This window comes from Lissotriton helveticus, chromosome 10 (assembly GCF_964261635.1).
Source record: "Lissotriton helveticus chromosome 10, aLisHel1.1, whole genome shotgun sequence".
Classification (NCBI taxonomy): Eukaryota; Metazoa; Chordata; class Amphibia; order Caudata; family Salamandridae; genus Lissotriton; species Lissotriton helveticus.
Window position 1 is genome coordinate 867407244 of NC_136071.1, and position 19418 is coordinate 867426661.

Genomic DNA, 19418 nt, shown 5'->3' on the forward strand with positions numbered 1-19418 from the left:
CTTTTTTGGTGCTTCTTACATTGCATTTAAGGAATCGCAAAATTTGCGATTCCTTAAATGCAATCGCAAAATAAGGAATCGCAAATTTTGCGATTCCTTATTTTGCCTTAATACATACCATTTGACAAAATTGCATTTGCAAACGGCGAAATTCTGCGAATTTCGCCGTTTGCGAATGCAATTTTGCTTGAAACATATGGCCCTTAGGGCCATATGTATCATCAAACTATTTTGCATTTCCTAAATAGCGAATTTTAAGGAATCGCTATTTAGGAAATGCAAAACGGTATGTATGTACAAAATCGCTTTTTTATAGCGATTCCTTACCATTCCTAATTTGCGATTAGCAAATTGCTAATCGCAAATTACCCATTCATTTCTATGGGCCAGGAAGCCCATAGGAATGAAGGGGCAATTTGCGATTAGCAATTAGCTAATCGCTAATTAGGAATTTTTTCAAGGGTGCAGGGGTGTCTCAAGAACACCCTGCTGCACCCCTGAAAATGACATTTGGGGACATATGGCGCACATACATGCCCTAAGGGCATGTATGAGCGTCATATGGCACCTTTGGTTTTTAGGAAAAAAGCTTTTTTAAAAGAATTCGCAATTTACCACCAACTAGAAGTTGGTGGTAATTTGTGAATCCTTATGGGCATTTTTTGAATATTTTTTCTTTGATACATTGCATTTAAGGAATCGCAAAATTTGCGATTCCTTAAGTGCAATCGCAAAATAAGGAATAGCAATTTTTGCGATTCCTTATTTTGCATCAAAAATGTTACATACATACCATTTTGCTAATTAGCATTCGCAAAGGCCGAAATTCGCAGAATTTCGGCCTTTGCGAATGCTAATTAGCTTGATACATATGGCCCTTAGTTCTTAGGATTCTCAGTGCTGTTTCACATTGTCTGATCCCTAAAAGGGTACAGACTGGCTTAATACAGCTCTTGCTTGGGTCTGGATAGGCAATGCAAAAGAAAAGTAATTGATGAAGCATTGCAGACTCAGATCTACAAGAAGGGCATAGAGTGCTGGAACAACTTATCTCTCCCCATCCAATATAAAAAATATTAATTGCCAGAATCTCATTTCTAAATTTAACATACATATGCTTTGCCGGAGGTACATAGTTTTAACAAAAAACTGTTCAAATAATGGGTTACATTTGTGGTCTAAAATCTATCTGTCAGACTTCCCGTTTTATATTTTTGAAGCTTTTCTTCACACAGGAAGGCCTTTAGTGTTTCTTTGATGACACATTTAGGCACCAGATGAGCTTCAGCAGGAGATTCCCAGAGAGCAGCTAGGTCTTAAGCTACAGAGCAGGTTTTTAACGTACACTAGCCAAGGAATTCTTGTATAGCCCTTTGTGCGCAATATTTCCCTGAGGGTTGGCCTCTGTGGATCAAATTCCGCTATGCACCACAGTCTTTGCCAATACACCAGAGGTCAAAACTTGATAGTTATAGAGATCGGAAACACACACAAGTCGAATAATTGAGGTTCGAAAGGAGCGCTCAGTGGAAGACTTAAACTGAATTCATTCATTTGCGACCATGGCTAGCCTTGTTTCCTTTACATGTCCCCACAACTCCAATCCATACAGGGCCTTCTCCTTAGCCATAACGTTATATAATTCAAGGGCTGGCGAGAGACATTTGGACTTTGTATTCTAATACATTTTGGAAATAGCCATACACTCCTGCTGTAACTTTAGCACACTCTTTTTAATCTGCTGTGACGAAGAAACATTTTTCACTCCTAAATAATCAAAATCTATCACTTGGTCAACTATTTAATTTTGTGCTTTAATGCGCACCTTCAAAGAATTCTAAGTATTGAAGGAAATATTTAGTTGTTTAATCAAACACTAATATGTGCATTTTCATCTTATCTGAAAAATATTAATTCCAAAGACAATTTGATCTAAAAGTCGGTTTGAAGATGGTGCTTTAATCTCCCACCATTGTCTTTATGAAAGCTCTGAAACAATCTCTCCATTGAGCTGAAACATCTACATTCTCTAAAATTGGATGTTTCTTCATTTTTTTTGAAGCACTGATGTTGACACTACATGGTATTATAATTGCCAGGAATCCAGACACAGACCAGAATGATCCCACATCTGGCATATCTAAGACTATCCCTGTGACTAATACTACTAACAGAGCCGAAGCACTGGATGCGGCCTCTATTGAGCATCCTTAGCACACAATAGTCAACCAGAGTCTCAGGCAGTGGATGATGCCACTAACACAGATATGCCAGGAAGGACATGAAATCATATTTCCTATCAGGTTTTTTTAAAATCCTCTCCTTGCTAGATTTTTGCAAATATGTTAAGTGCAGCCAGTGTGACATTCAATTTAAGGCACGACCATCCCACACTAACTGCTTTGCCTCTGTGTTGGTCTGCTAATGGGGTAGCCAAGGCTGGTTTACATATGGCTAGGTCTAATCAGAGATGGCATGGTATGTAAAAAGAATTGCAGACTGGGATGGGTCACGTGTAATTTGTATTCTTCAATGGTGATTCGCCTATTTATGATTAGTGGGTCATCATCAGGGCATTAAGTATTGAAGAAGCAGGGAGGCAAATCTGTCAAAAATAGAAAGTAACATGTCATTTAAATTAATGTGAAAGCAAAGTGTGTGTGGCAAAAGGAAAGTCGGCTACTTACTGGGTGTTAGAAAGAGGGATCTCTAGTTGGCAATGGTTTGCACCCTTGTTCAAATAAGGACCCTTCTTCCTACTCAGGGTAAGGGAGATACACTTCTAAAATAACCCCAGCTCACCCCCCTTTGTAGCTGGCACAAGCAGATACGCTTATCTCAGAAGCTGTGTGTAAAGCATTTGTGCACACATAGAGTAACGCAGTGAAAACACTCCAAATGGACACCACACCAGTTTAGAAAAATAAGTAATCTTTATCTGAACCAAACAAGACCAAAATAACAAAAACCCACAATACAGTAATCAAGGTGTACTTCTTAGAATGTCAAACCAGTTCTGTCCATAGTAAACTATAGATGCGACACTTTAACACAAAGTGGCTTGGATGCGTCACAACCATAAACCAAAAAGAGCCGCAGGAATGGTGCTGCTTCGGTTCCTTATGCCCAGGGAAGGTGGTGCATCGGTTCCTTACTTCAGGGGAGGTGATGCGTCAGTTCCTCACCACCACGCAGGGGAGGTGATGCATAGGTTTCTTACTGTGCGGGTAGGTGATGCATTGGTTTCTTACTGCAGCCCCAGCGTTTTTTAAACTCAGTGCCACGGTGCAATGCATGGGGGATCAGGGATGCATCAGTTCTCAATGCGGCAACGGCACTGCATTGGGCTCTCCTGCCGCAGTCCCATGATGCATTGGATCTTGCAGCCGCACAGCAGGGCCTGCGTCGGAAATGGTGCAGTGATCTCGGACTTCATAGATTGGTGCATGCGATTACTCCAGCTGAGAGCAGGTGCTGCGTCGGTTTCTTCAGCAGCATGATGCTAATGCATGGAAATTCTTCCCGCATGGCGGTGATGCATCGGAAACAGGTGAGAATGCATCACACTTCTCGTAGTTGCATCTCTTTTTCAGCTCCCAACGGCAGGAACAACCTTCAGAGGCCCAACTCGGCAACAGTCACCTCTTGGCAGGTCAGAACTCCCAGCAAGAAAGTTCAGGGGAGTTGGTTTTGAAGTATTTGTGTCCCTGAGACTTCAGGACAGGAGGCAAACTCTACTTCAAGCTCTTGGAAATCTTCTTCCAGCAGGATTCACAGCACACAGCAAAGCATTTGTCCTCTCCTTGGCAGAAACAGCCACTGCAGGCCAATCCCAAACAACACAGAGCAAAGGGGGATTACTTCTCCTTCAGCTTTCCCAGCTCTTCGCCTTGGGTCCAGAAGTATTCTAAAGTTCTGGGGTCTGGGTCCCAATATTTATATTCAGTTTATCTTTGTTCTCTTGAGGCAGAGAGGCTCTGTGCTAAGTCAAAACCAGTTCTGTCCTCTCTGGTCCAGCTTCCCATCAGGAGGTGGAGACAGCATTGTATAAAGCAGGCCAGACCCATTCAGGTGAAAGAAATCTCCTCCCCCTGCTCTAAATGCAGCACAGGTCCATTACGCCAACCCTGGCTCATCCAGGAAAGGCAGGACACACCGCACCCCCCCCAGTGACTGTTACAGTGAATGCATTTCCTCAGCCCCTGCCACTCCACAGCCAAACGGTCAACACATCCCAGCAGAGGCAAACAGAATAGCTAAGCAAGAAAATACCAAATTCTAAAAGTGGTACTTTCAAACACAGAATGTAAAAATCGTCCTTACTAAAAGATGCATCTTTATATTCTGAGTTCAGACTTAGTAAACTTTACCTTCCTTTCTTGTCCCAATGAGAAGTTATATTTATAAGATGTTATAAATAAACCCCCATTCTATCCTATGGGGCAGATAGCTTTTCAATAGTGAAAAACGAAATTCACTGTAGTTCAGTTGCAGCACATGTTACGCACATCAGGACATGTCCTACCTTTCACATACACTGCACCCTGCCCAAAGAGGTACCTTGAGCCTACCTTAGAGGTGACTCACATGTAAGAAATGGGAAGGCAAGGCCTGGCAAGTGGGTGGTCGACATGGCAGTAGAGACTGCACACAGACACTGCAGTACCAGGTATGAGAACCCTATGCAAGGCTGCTTGGGTGGGTGGCACAATCAGTGCTGCATACCCACTAGCAGCATTTGACTTACAGGCCCTGGGCACACACAGTGCACTGCACTAGGAATTTATTAGTAAGCAATCACGGAAACTCCAATTCATATTCACAATTTACAGAGGGTGCACTTGAACTTTGGAACTGATCAGCAGTTGCAATGTGCCCAAAGCATCTAGACCAGCAAAAACGGAATACAGCACACTCCAAAAATACAGGAGGCAGAGGCAAAAATACAGGGAAAACCACGCCAAGGATGCCAGGTCTAACACTGAGTTAATATTAACAGACTGAATCTGAAAAATGAGAGAAAATAGGTTAGAAATACTGCATGATCACAAGGGTGAGATAGGTGATTAAGTGAGGAACATCACCGGTAATTGAAATATGAACTTAAATCAGGATGAGTTGGTAACCCAAGAAATGTGTGAAGGTACTAATCTAGAATTAAATAAGTGAATTCAGATTCATGAAATGTTAGACATTGGGTTGGTTAAGAAATCAAGTTGCCTCCAAGTTAATTTTAATTACATGTTATATGTTTGTGGCAGTACATGGCTCCCTGCTACTCGAATAATGAATGTCCTGATAATAACCCACTAACCATAAAGGGCTGAAACACAATCAACAAATATGACAGTTGGAAATTTCCATGCTTGCCTCTTTTCACTACATGATTATCTTTGTGAAAGCAGAGTAAAAAAAACAAACACTCTTTGTTCCATTTCCATCCTGTAACATAGACACTTTATTATCCCCCTTTTATCCCTTCACTGTGTAATCACATGAGTATCCCATACTCTCTGAAGAAATGTATGTTTTCTTACATTTTCAAGTTTTGTTGGATTTATTTCTTCATTGATGTATGATTAAGATATCATGATCTTTTACGGTTGTTTATACTAATTACTCAACCACACAGAACCTCTGTTCTTCACATATCAGACAGACTCAGGGTAGCAAGAGAGTTTGGAATGGATATAGCTAGGGACCATGCAGGGTCTTTATGCCAAAAAATGACAAAGACAGTGATTGCATAAAAGTTAGAAGGCCGGCTGCACATTATGCAGAGTACATACTGCCAACTGGGTAGTGGTACAATTTCTGCTCTGGTGAAAATTGCAGACATGCCCCCATTTAAAAAACAAGAACTGTAGGTACATGGAGTCTGCAAGTGCCTTTCTAAGTAAAGCAGTGAATAGGAGAAAACAAATCCTGGAAAGATCTTTTGTATAATGTTCTTTGTTTACATGCATAGATCTGAGAGGTTAGAGCACTAGCGTTCTAAGTGTGCAGATGTAATTATTGTTATTTAATGCAGCTATTATCCTCCTAGTAGATACCATCTTTATATAGTTATTTAGTGCAAACAGATTTTTTTTTTTAAATAATAGTTAGAGGTCAAGTGGTCCGCATATCCTCTGAATAGGGGCTACAGAGCCCCATGGTTTGCAGAGCACAGTTTAAGAACCACTTAAATAGGCTGTTGTTTGAACTATTCAAAGTTGCTGTGCTTATAAAAAATACAAATGTTGGGATGTATGACGTTACAACGCACACTTTTACAACGCATACCTTTACAACACATTTTTTACAACGCAACATCCATTACAACGCGTTCCATTACAACGCATGACAATACAACGAAATTTTAAAAACTACATTTACAACGCATTCCATTACAACGCATAATACCTTTACAACGCATACCATTACAACGCATAACATTACATTGCATGTTTGGTAAGTATTGGATAGTGTAGTGGTAAAAATTACTATTCTAAGTCCAGGGGGTGCACCAGTAGGGTAAGTGTTGGATAGTGTAGGGGTAAAAATTACTATTCTAACTCCAGGGGGTGCAACAGTAGGGTAAGTGTTGGATGGTAATGTTATGCATTGCAATGGTATGCGTTGTAATGACTTAGTTGTAATGACATGCGTTGTAGTGGTGTGCGTTGTAGTGTCATGCGTTGTAATGGTTGCGTTGTAATTGCATGCGTTGTAATGGATGTTGCGTTGTAAAAGTTTTGTTGTAATGGTAGTGCGTTGTAAAAGTTGCGTTGTAAAGGTTGTTTCGCCAAATGTTGCTGTGCTTATGACAGAACCGGGGTCGAGGTGGCCTACACGTGTTTGGTGGACTCATGATCAGTTTTATTTACCTCACAAGTGTTTGGTTGTGCTGCTCTTCTCAAGTTCTTTGGATGATGTATTTTCTCTCCGCATCTCTTGGATAAGTGCAAAGTATGGATTCATCACCTATTATTCCAATTTCTGGCTTGCTTCTCCCACTCTTACTGTTAGTGGCAGTGGGTACAAGCATCTTGTACCTCTCGCCTCTGCAGGCCAGGAGGGCCTGGTTGTGTGCAAGAACTACTTAGAGCATCCATCGAACTTCTGTTAGTTTCTAATTCACTGTTTGACCTTCTGCCCATTTATGAGTCTTGAAGGGGAACTTTGGCCATAGGGCAATGGTGATAGTTTAGCTAACCTTCATTGGTTGTTTTTTATAGAGGGCAGCCATCTCCTGACATTGGCAAAATTGTGCCTTTTCCATGACGGCCCCCTGATTTGTTAGTCCACAGTTCTCATCTCAAGTGCTAGCTCATTACAAGTTCAGAATTCTCGTTTACCTTTCCTGGGTGATGACTTAAAATATTGCTTAATCATGCCAGGCATTTCGGGATGGATGTTTTGTGGGTGGTCTGCCTGTTTTTCTATAACACAGTGCATTTGCAGTTCTCAACTGGGTAGCTACTTCCGCAGCTTCCAGGTGGTGTATAACCCTCTTGGGGTGAGGTTGGCTGTTCTGTCACATTACTGAGCTTGTTTGACTTTCCACCTTATGGTTGGGGGTTCTGCTTATCCTAGTTTGGTGTGAATGATTTATAATGGGTTGTACACCTTTGCAAGTATTGCATGTTTTCTATCTTGATTTAGGAATTATGACAGAGACATGCCACTTTGGTATATCCTTGCGGCTTAATGAATGGTATCAGGAAAAGGATGCTGGGATTACTTGCCACTAATCTTCATGACCCTGATTCTTCCTTCATCGTCACTCTATGTACAATCATTCTTTGGAGTTTTTCTAACACCAGCATCTACGCTCAGTTTTGTTCTCTTAACATTATTGAATAACCAACCGGGCATATATTATGAGTGATCAGGTTAAAGTAAGTGTTTATTAGGTTTGGTGACAGACCAAGTAACTTGGTTAAACATTGCAGCTGTTACTGCTGCTCTATATCTACAGCCGGCACAAATAAAACACTAAAATAGCATATAGAGGCATATGTGCTCAATTATGTATAAGAACACTTATTACACAGTCTCCAAATCCGTCTCTCAGACAACCTGAAATGCAATGCACCAAGGAATGACATGGCCAACCACTATAATGGCAGATAACAGCTGACTAATTGCCCAACTTTAAATATGAAAAATGTAGGCCGACACTTAAACAAATGGGGCCTTAGGCATCTTTCTATAATTATATGTTATGTTCCATGCAAACAAGAAGTTGGCACACCAAATCTAAAAATGGTATTTATAATGACTAATCAGTGCCAAAAAAAAGGTCATATTGTACCAGACATCAGGTGAAATGTTTTAAGTCTGATGTAAAATGTCCTAGTGCCAGTGAGTATTTTTCCAGGATACAGAAATTTAGATGATACCATAGAAGGCACGTAGGTGGCACAAACTGTGGTTTTTCCCAAACCATAAAACTATAAATCAAAAGAATGAAACGGGAATAGTTAGCACAAAAGGAAATAGTGGGCATGAAAATACACCAAGAGCAAGAGTACTGAACCTTAGTGCATATGTTCAAGTTAGAAAAGACATGCAGAAAAATGTTGTAGACACATACCCCTTTTCTCCTAAATGTATTACTTTGAGCTCGGCTCCATATTTATTCTTTATCCATTTATTTCCTTGTTGCTGCGGATCTATCATCAGCGGCCAGCGCTCACAGTTTGTAAGAATTGTTGCGTTTTCTGTTGACATCCTATCACTGGGCAGTCCTTCATTATTCCATGCTGCTACGGTGGCATCGTCGGTCAACATAGCAATCAGGTGGAGATCTTCTGTTATTGGAATGGGAACCTTCCAATCAGAAAGGAGAACAGCAGTCATGCATGGATTCTAATCAGCACTGTAAGCATAGAAAAATGCAACGAAGAGCACGTATCCACAGTCACATTTACAACAGACCATCAGAAGGCGGCCTTTTTAGAAATGAGGATTTGAATGTGGAAGGTAAATGGTGTTTATTTAAAGCACCATGAATTTGGTTTTAATAATGGACTTCTTAGATGAACATGATCCATAACCGGATAGTACACTAGTTTGCATAAAGACAAATTAACTTTAGACAGGGATAAAGAGGATGTCTATGAGGGTGAATTAATAACACGTTCCATTGCTTTTCTGATGCATCTTTAATAAAAGATCCATCAGATTGCTTCTATTAAAGATGCATCAGATGCATCTTTAATAGAAGTACCTCTAACATTAGTAATCTCTGTACAACTGTTTTAGATGGTCCACCTTTCTTGTTTTGAATACTATCTTGTTGGACAGTTTGGTTCCAATGTGACCTACCGCAGTCTCTTGTGTTACGTTTTAAATATATGACTTCATAAACATTTTATTCTAGTTTCAGCTTTCTTGAAAATTTAAACTTTCTTCATTTTTATACATAATACTTCAAAACATACATAGCCTATCACAAACATATGAGCATTAAATTGTAGAATCCCATAAACATACATATATGCCTTACTTACATTGGTCCACCACCGACTTTGTGGTGCCTGGTCTGCTTATCCTTAATCTAAGCTGTTCTTGGGATCGTGTACAATGTGAGGTTTTGTTTTTGCAAAACATGGGTCGTCTTTCCCTTTCAACTAGAACATTGTACACCATGTGCACTATTATTGAATGGCGTAGCATATTTTTTAGGGTCAAACAACTCTTTTCTGTTATTTCCCCGGTGTATCATATTTTTAAGTGCCAAACAACCCATTTATATTATTTCCCCTCTTTTTTTTGCGAACACGTCGATGTTCATGGACAAATCTAAATGAAACAAAAGTGTTAGTTGCCTGATTTTTTTCTAAGTGATTCCAACCAATCAATGGCAGCTCTGTTCGAGAGCTTTGGAATTCGGTGAGTATTCAGGGTATTCTTATTGAACAAGTATGATATACCATAGATATTGCATAACAAAGGCGTTCTCCAATTTAAAGCATTCAGAATTGCTACCTGACCAGAATCAATATCTTTTATATTTGTATGGCTTTCACACTGCTTTGTGCTTCCCTGTCGATTCTCTTATCATCAGAGGCGGTTACATTTCTTTAAAAGTAATTTATGAAACTGTGAAACTCCTGTGCTTGATAGAAAGATATTTTCCAGTACTAAATTCAATACGTGAGCATCATACTTCCCTTATGTGCTGTAGTGTTTTCTAACCGTGTCAAAATACGTTACTATGCAGAATGATACGATCTGGGACTTTTTCCTGTCAGATCCCACAGTCATCCTGTAGCCCCATGGGGTGAATCCTCTTTAAGAATATGAGGTCGGGAAACTCATAAGGAGCATGAAGGATCACCACTGAGAAATTAACAATTTACCACAGTTGAACAAAAGCTTACATTTAAGGTTAGTTCTAACAAACAAAATGTACGGTCAAGCCACCACTTATATCCTATTTTAAGGAAGATGGTCTGCCCACACACATCCAGAAATAGCATTATCTACTTTTATCAAGACTTCCCAATCAATTTTCAAAGTGATAGCATGAGGAGAAACAAAGTACTCACAAGCTTATTTCTTAAAATATATTCTGTCTGCTAAAGGTAAATGAGAGGCTTTTACCTTTTCAATTGTTTAATAGTGTTAATTATTCTGTACATTTAGTTGCAGCATTTCCTGTGCAGTGAAATATGGCTCAAGAGATTTTGGACATTGGAATTCAGTTAAATGTTACAAATTCTCGCCTGTGACAATTATTTTGTAGTATTGGTGTAATTATTTTGCTTTGCTTTTTGTGTGGGTCAAAGTCGCCACTGATGGGCTATTTTGGAACACTGCATGAAGTCATACTGCCCCCTACTGCTTGTTACACTAAAATGTGAGACTGGGATGAGTAAACATATTTATTATTTTGATGGTCTTTTTCATTAGGTGTTTACAATTTTAATAGCGTATTTAAAGTTAAAATGCGTCTAGGATATTATTTCTCTGACAGCCTTTATTAGTGAGGACTGAGGACTTATATTATTTGACATTGTGTGCCCTTCACCAATACCAGTACACAATCTCGATTAGCAAGCTTCAGTAGGTGGCAAAGTCTGGTAAAAGAAATTGTTCTTTCTTCGAGACAACGTGATACACTGTCTTAAGAAGTTTTAGACTTTTGCCTTAGGCGCGAGTAGGCTCACTTTAAGTTCTCATTGAACTTTTTTTCCCAACAAGTCTGTTGCTTATGAAAAGTAAACAACCCAGAAGCCTACTTCCGTTTGGAAACAATACATACTCGACAGACAAACTGTGATAAAAATGTCTCTATCAAAAATGTAGCACCATGATCGTCGCCAATAGAAATGCTCGCACCTGCAAAACCGTATCCTGGGAAAGAAACTGCAACTTTACATTGAACGTCTGGGTCTCTCAACCCTCACCATCTAATCTGTCCCCAATCCTCCAAGATCTTCTTACCCTGCGAAAAACATCCCACATGCATCTACTCCTTCACTTCCAGTACTATAAAGGCACCATTCTGACAACACAACTCGCCTACACCCACCTTTAGTAGGATCCAGAAACGTATCGTTCCCCTAACACAACTCTTCAGTCTAACACTCCTTCAAACCTCTCAAAATCCCCATACTTCTGCCCTGCACTACCTTTATGTTGCAAAATGGGTTCTACCCCTTTATTGAGCTAACATTTTTTGATCACCCTTTTGTGGACTTTTGTCCATGGGCGAGTCTCACTACTTGTGCCTCAATAATTGTAACAGCATGGTAAATGGGCTGAGCATGTTTACCATCAGTGTCCGCATTTTAAGATGAGGCCGCAGCAAGGGTAAGGGTCACTTGGATAGTTATAAATGAACAATGGTGCACCAAAAATGTGTCAACCATGTGAGAGCCGCTGTGAGAGACCACCTCTAAGTGCAGCCCAGTAACTGTGTACAGGTAGCCTGGCACAGTGGGGACTTGCAAAGTTAGATATTGTCCTGGGGTAGGCCTTATAATAGTAGTGGGCACTCATAGGTAAAGTCAGTATGATTTATTGTAATGTCTGCAGTGACACTTTATTATACATATCAGGTGATAGCTGCCTTAGTGTGCAGTTTGGCTTTCCTTTGGCCTACAAAGTCCAGCAAGATATCAAACTGGGTGTAAAATGTGTGCACCAAAGTGAATATGAAGGTCACATGCAGATATATGTACACCTTAGGGTCATACAGAATTTTCATATTTCTCGGGCTCTGCTCAGGATCAAAGCCCAGGCCTTTTGTCACCTTGCTGGGTCAAGTTAATTACATTGCTCCCCAGGAGAGGGAACAAAGGCACCCGCACACAAAAGGAATAATGAATAGTTATTCCCTCAGCTCCCAGGGAGGAAGGGATAGAGAACACACTCTATGCATGCTAAGTCAAAGTTGTAAATGGCCATTCAAACAATCAAGGGTTTAAAATGATTATGGGATTGTGTGATAACAGTAACGTAGAAAAATATAACGTTTTGGTGTAATGTGCATCATTTGGGATAAGGCTACTTTGTTTTGAGAGCTTATTTGCATAAATAAAGAAGGTCAGGATAAGTTTCTGATTCATCCCACCACATGATAAATATCCGGGTTAAAAGGTTCAGAGTCTGGAGCCTGTCTGCCCAGGGATAACCTGTTAGTAAAAGGCTCCAAACCTAAAGGGTAATCTTTAAATGGGTACGTTTTATCTGAGGATGTAATTTGTCTAAGCCTGACAATATACAAGTAATGGAATCCCAAATTCTTACCTCACTCGCTCTTCTTTCATAGTCCCACATTACTTCCAGTATTCGGTCAACATGTGGATATTTCTTTGTCAGTAACCCTAAATGGTCCCAAACAACTCTTCCAAAATCCTATAATTGAGAAGTATGCCTCTCAGCTAACTGCTTCGTCAACAGAAGCAATGATTCGTTTAGGCCATAAAACTGAGAGCCTGAGATTATCATAATGCTGAATGTATGGGATACCATTGGCTATTTTATTTATTTTTGCATTTATTGTAGGACTTTTATCCAAGATGCTTAACAGGCAAGTAGTAACAACGATATAAAATAAGAACAAAACAAAAGTATCTCTGTAGTTAGAACATTATTGTTGTCACTCTGCTAGCAGTCAGCAGATGCTCTCTTATTATTTTCAAGAAATCAGGTTTGCACAGAATGGATAGAAATAGGGATCTTATTCCAGAGGTCAAGAGTGTGAAGTGTGAAGGACCGAAAATGCATAGAAACGCACGAAGAAAGGCAAACAGAGAGGAGAAACTGTGAACCAGAGCAAGATGAACGAGTCAGGGTGCAGAAGGCCACCAAAGCTGTGCCAGAGAGGGAGAACAACAAGGATGATGAAAAAGAGAACAGAGGAGACAGATGCAGGAATATTGGATTTATTGGAGTGGAGTAAGAATATATTTTGAAAGACTAAGATATGGGGCCCGATGTAGGTCACCAATTACCGGTCGGTAACGGCCGATTTCGGCCGTTACCGACCGGTATTTGGGATTTGGCATGTAGGTAGGCTTAATTTACAGAATCGGTATATTTACCGATTCGGTAAATTTACCGATTCTGTAAAATACCGAATCAGTAAATTTACCGAATTGGTAAATACAGATGTAGGTGGCACTGAAAACAGTGCCACAGGCCATTACCGATTCGTTATTTACCATGTAATACTATTACATGGTAAATAACGAATTCCAGTGTACATGCACATCTGTGCATGTACACCTGTGCCATGTGGCACACAGACATGCCCTAAGGGCATGTATGTGTGTCACATGGAACAGAAGCCAGAAACAGGGGTGCAACAGGGTGTCAAAGTGACACCCTGTCCCCCTTGTAAAATTGGTAATTTTACCGATTCAGTAATTACTGAATCGGTATTTGATATTGAATCGTATGGGCTTTAAGGCTCATAGGAATCAATGGCAAATACTGATTCGGTAATTACCAAATCGGTAATTACCGAATCTTACCGATTCGATATTTTTACCGAATTTCGTCCCTACATAGCAATTACCGATTAGTAAATACCGAATCGGTAAAATTCGGTATTTACCATTCGGTAATTTGCTATTACCTACATCTGGGCCCTGATGAAGAGCAATAGATGACAAGAAAACAGAGGTTAAAGAAGTAGTTTGGGTGAAGAAAATGTAGGAGGGTTGATTTTTGGATGTTATAAAAGCACAAGAAACAGTGTTTTTACAACTGATGGAAGTTGCTTGGAAAAAGTCAATAATGAAACAAAGACGATTCTGAGGTTCCAGTTAACAAAGAACCTTAATTTACCCAGTCCTGAATCATCAGATTACGAAAAAAGCCAGTGAAAGGGGGAAACTGATCAGGGAATTATCAATATAAAACTGTGCATTACAACCAAAAAGTAAATAATAGAAGACTAATATTATATGCTGAAAATAGTGTGTGAGAAGTTGGCCTGGTATATGATGCTCCTTAGTTCTAGTGATCACCTTGTACCATGCCAAGCAACCCTTATGGTGCAGGTTGTAAAGTCAACCTTATAGACAAGCTATCCTAGGGGTAGCATGGACTAAGCAGTCTTAGGCTAAACTCTGTAAAGGCATGTGAAGCAAGCTGTTTTACCATACACAATCCCTTGAATACCAAATGAAAGGACACCACACAGATACATATTGAAAATATATATAGATTTATTTCTACAAATAACCCTGATACTCTTTATGAGCACAGAAGCAAATGCGTTAAAACAAAACACAGTTTAAATACACAAAAGTTGCACAATTTGGATGAGCCCTAGGGGCCACCTAAACCATATACTAAAATAGTGGTATAAGAACCACTATGGGGAAAGTGAAGAGGCCTAGGGCCTGGGGAATCGCTGGAGCTGTTCGGGACTAGCAGTGAAGAAGTCGGGAAAGGCCCGCGGGACTCGGGTGCAGTGCGGAAAGTGCACGCTTTACCAATGCAATGTCATTGGTGCGTAAAAGTTACAAAGTTGATTAAAAAGGAACCTTCCGAGTGACCTAGAAAGATGAAACTTTAGACACAGACCCTAGAGGTGTGTACCAGTGTGAGAACACCGGCGGAGCTGAGTTACCTCACCCACAGGAAGCGGGTGCATAGGGTCGAAGTAGTGTCGGGTTTCGTCACGCAGGTCGATGGTGCTTGGAGCTGAAGATGCTGCAGGCGACTCGAGGTGAAGAGTTCCGGTGGATCCAAGGGTGGATCTGAAGAGGTGAAGACCTGAAAGCAGAGGGGACAATGTTCAAAGTCACTAGCCAGTGACCACCGTGGAACCAGATTAGAACCAGGCAATGTCGGGTGCAAACAGGCGTCGAGGTGTAGCTTCTCTCTGCAGCCACGTGGACACGAGGGGTCAAAGACGTCCAGGAGTCGGTCACGAGCTGTCCCATGCAGGCTTCTCGCTGATGGCGGTGTCGGCAACTTGATTGGAGCAAACAGGCCTTGGCTAATGCAAGCCACGCAGGAATCGAAAAAGGCTTGTTACTCGGACCAGCAAGGTCAGAGCCGGTACTCCTTTTTACAGGAGTGAGGGCAAGTCTGGAGCAACCAGACTCGCAGTGTAAATTGAAGGTTTCGTCGCCAAGATGGCCGCTAGCCACGTGGCAAGTGGCCGGGATGGCGCGTCGAGTGGCACAGTGCAAAAGGGCCCCACGCAGATCGTGGAGATGCTGGGGGACTGATCTTCGGTGCAAGGGCTGCTCGAGGTTAGGGCTTCTCAAACCCCAAAGCACAGCGTCGAGGGTGCCTCTGATGCTGCGCAGTCAGCTTCTCGGGGGTCTTTCAAGAGGTCCGGTCCCACGTCTCTCGGTGCCTCCACGGGTCCCTTCTTTGCAGGGACTGTGGATCGGGCGGTGAGAAGTCTGGAAGTCTGGGTCTTGTCAGGCTCTGGGCTCGGGCTCCGGTGGGAGGCAGCGGCAAAGCAGACGTCGAGTTGCTGGTTGATGCCTGTGTTCACAGGGTGGTCACTCACTCCTTGGCCACAAGGGAGATTCTCTTCCGTCTTCTGTGCAGCAGAATGTCGAAGTCCAGTCTTCTTCTGTATTTCAAGTTGATTCAGGATGATCTGAAGTCTCAGGACACAGCTCCCACTCTTATTGGAATCTGGGGGGCCGGATCACCTACTAGGTCCCTCCTCTGGGTGGAACCAGGAAGGGGGTGGTTACACCCCCTTTCCATTGTCCAGTTTTGCGCCAGGACTGGGGCTGGAAAGCCCCAGCACCGGGACACCTTGTGTGCCCCAGGCATGTCTGATTCTATTCAGCCCTGTCCTACCCAATACACAAAATCCTGTCTGGAGTGGTGCTAGCACCTCCCCAGGCAGGAAACCCTTTGTCCAAGCTGCCCTCGCTGGAAGGACTCCCAGCAGCAGGAGGTCAGACTTGTGTCTGTGGTGGCAGCATCCATTTTGGGATGCTAAGGCTCTGTTTAACTTTAACCGGTGTTCAGGCTAGGTACATGTCGTGTCCCTCTAGAAGGGTGGAATGCTACCCCCGTCACCAGAACTGGCGAGGGGGTAGTATTCCAATTCGTATGACACCTTACTCAACATGTTTTGATAAAGCCAAACCCAAGATAGCATTTAACCGCGAGGTTCATAATGCACTTAAGAGTATATGGTATGGCAATATCATGAAACAGCTAAAGGACATGGTTCCGAAAGCTGCAGACAGGCTCAGCTCATGCCAGAGCACCATCTCACATATTTCCAAGCACTCTGCCTCCAGGATTGATGAGGCCTTCCATAGGAGTGACTGATAGAAACATATGTGTCCATTTTAGGTTAGGTATAGGCATACTACACCTAAGTAAGGGGTGGTTACACCGACTTACCCCAGCTGAGTGATCAGCCAGTTGTGTCAAATATGGAGGCCAGGCCAGGGGTGGCACAATACATGCTGCAGCCCCTGGTAGGCCTTGGAAGCACCTATGCCCTGGGTACCTGGGTACACTGTTACAGGGGCCAATAAGGTGAACCAGTTCCAATTGTGTATGTACCTAAGGTACATGGAGTCCATTTTAAGGAGAGAGCAATTAGCCTGGGGCCCTGAATAGCAGGATCCCAGGCCAACTATGTAAAAAACCAGCTAAACACCAGGCAAAAAGTTTGGGGGTACCATAGTCAGATATCCACCTTCCTACATAACCCCCCCAAACGAAAGGAGATAAGGCTATCCTTGACCAGGTAAGCCTATATTGCCTAAGTGGCCATATAAGGAAGTACCAGCTCTGGCTTGGTTACCCCCTGTCTCATGGTCCACTAAGCAATCCCTCACCCTAAGGGTATCTGAGGGTCTCCACCATAGGGAATCTCTACCTGTGGTGTGTCTTTGCAAAGTAAAAGGCTGGTGTTGGGATGGAGTACTGAAGTGAGATCCCTCTGTAGGACTCAGCTTCCTCCAATCACTCTCCACCATGTGTGCCTTTCTTTCTTTGACTGAGTTGCACTGTGCTCTCAGGGTCAACCTCTGGCTACCTAAAGCTGGAGGCTGGGTCCCTCTTGTTGGCTTACTGGAGGGACAGGTCAGGTTTGGGGCCTTGGGGTCCCAGGTTTGGCTGTGCCCAACAGAATCCATCTGTGGGAGGTCCCTAACTACTTTTAAGGGGGCTCCCTCAGGAGTTTTTAAAGTTTTCCCCTCACTAGGGCTACTAGTTTCGGTGCCCCTAATCTGTTGATGGGGGTGCTTTATTTGACAGGGGGCCCTTTGGGGCTCACTGTCCTTCTTGTCCTCTGCAGCCCTGGGCTGAGCAAGGCAAGGTAGAGAGGGGCAGGATACCTGCTCCAGACTGGTTCCCACCTGAGAAGGGTCCACTGTCATCAGAGGCTCTGTCAGGCCAGGCCTAACAACCTCTGGGACAGTTCCTTCATCAGGGGTAAGATCAGTTCCCTGAGGAGGCTGATCCTTTCCTAAAGTCTGGTGGGAGGGAGATTTCTCTTCCTCCTCAATGCTCTCTGTTTGTGTGGAGTGATCCATCTTTTCAGGCTTCACAACACATGTATCAGTTTGAGTTTGGGCTGTGGCCATCACAGCCCCACCAACCTTTTCAGGAGGAGACTCCGTTTGGGTATGGGCTGTTACCATCACAGCCCTGCTAATCTTTTCAGGAGGGAAGTTAGCTAAAGATGGGGCTGAGGTTTGCTCAGGTTTGCTCAGCCCTACCAACCTTTTCAGGAAGGACATCTTGGATTGGGGCTGTAGCCATCACGGCCCCACTAACCTTTCCATGGAGATTTACGATTTTAGAATGGGTTTCTTGTTCCACCTCAGCCCAGGCTGAGATTTCTAAATCATTCCCCAGTAGACAATCTACAGGCAAGTTTGATGACACTGCCACTCTCTTTGGGCCAGTGACACCTCCCCAGCTAAGATTTACTACTGCCATGGGGTGATTGGTTTCTATTCCATCAATGTTTGTCACCTGATATGTGGCATCAGGTAAAAGTTGCCTTGAGGGGACTAGACATTCAGCCAACATCGTGATGCTAGCCCCTGTGTCTCTAAAGGCCTCAACTTTCAAGCCATTGATGAAGGGCTCCTGTCTATACTTGCTCAAAGTGTTTGGGCAAGCAGTGAAATTGGCAAACCCCATGCCAGTCTCATAGACAAGAGTATCTGAGGTAGGGGACCTGGTTAGGCCAGAATCCACCTGTCCTCCAAAAGTAAACCCACCCAGATTCCTGGGTGTGCTCCCACTTCCTGGGGGATTACTGCTGACAGTAACAGGAGGTGTTGGAGCTGGCTTTGGAGGTATATTCTCTTTATTGCCATTCTTGGGACAACAGCTGTCTGTTTTGTAATGCCCAACCTGTTTACAGGCATGACAATAAGGATTTTTCTGGGTTGAAGAAGTGTCTTGGGACTCACCCCCATCCTTGGAGTTTTGGGGCCCTGGGGAAGTCTTTTCCTTACTTTTATCCCCACCCTTCTCTTGAGGCTTGGTAGTCTCTTTCTTTTGGTCACCACCCTGGTTCTTAGGCCTGATCCTGGTTCTGACCCATTTGTCTGCCCTCCTACCCAATTCTTGTGGGGAGGTCAGATCAGAGTCAACCAGGTGCTGATGTAGAAGCTGATTTTGACAATTACTTAAGATTTGCTCTCTCATAATTAAATTATACAATCCTGTATAGTCAGTAACCTTACTTCCCAGCAACCAGCCCTCCAGAGCCTTAGTGGCACATTCAACAAATTCAGACCAGTCCTGAGTCTGTGTCTTCTGGGTGTCTCTGAACATTAACCTGTACTGTTCAGTGGTTAAGCCTAACCCATCAATCAGAGCACTCTTCAGGACCAGGTAGTTTCTAGAATCCCCATCACTAACTGTGAGGAGTCTGTCTCTGCCTCTACCTTCAAAGGAGAGCCACAAGATTGCTGCCCACTGCTCCTGAGGGACCTGCTGTACTTTGCAAGCTC

The 19418-nt window shown here is 42.7% G+C and overlaps 1 protein-coding gene across 1 annotated transcript in view; it reads right to left on the reverse strand.

Annotated features, from left to right (window-relative positions):
• DNAH11 (dynein axonemal heavy chain 11) overlaps window positions 1-19418 on the reverse strand; it is a 3642058-nt gene that overhangs the window by 799351 nt on the left and 2823289 nt on the right. The window contains exon 65 of the mRNA XM_078663510.1: window positions 8582-8817. Within this exon, the coding sequence (XP_078519636.1) occupies window positions 8582-8817 (236 nt within the window). The remainder of the gene's footprint in view (window positions 1-8581; window positions 8818-19418) is intronic.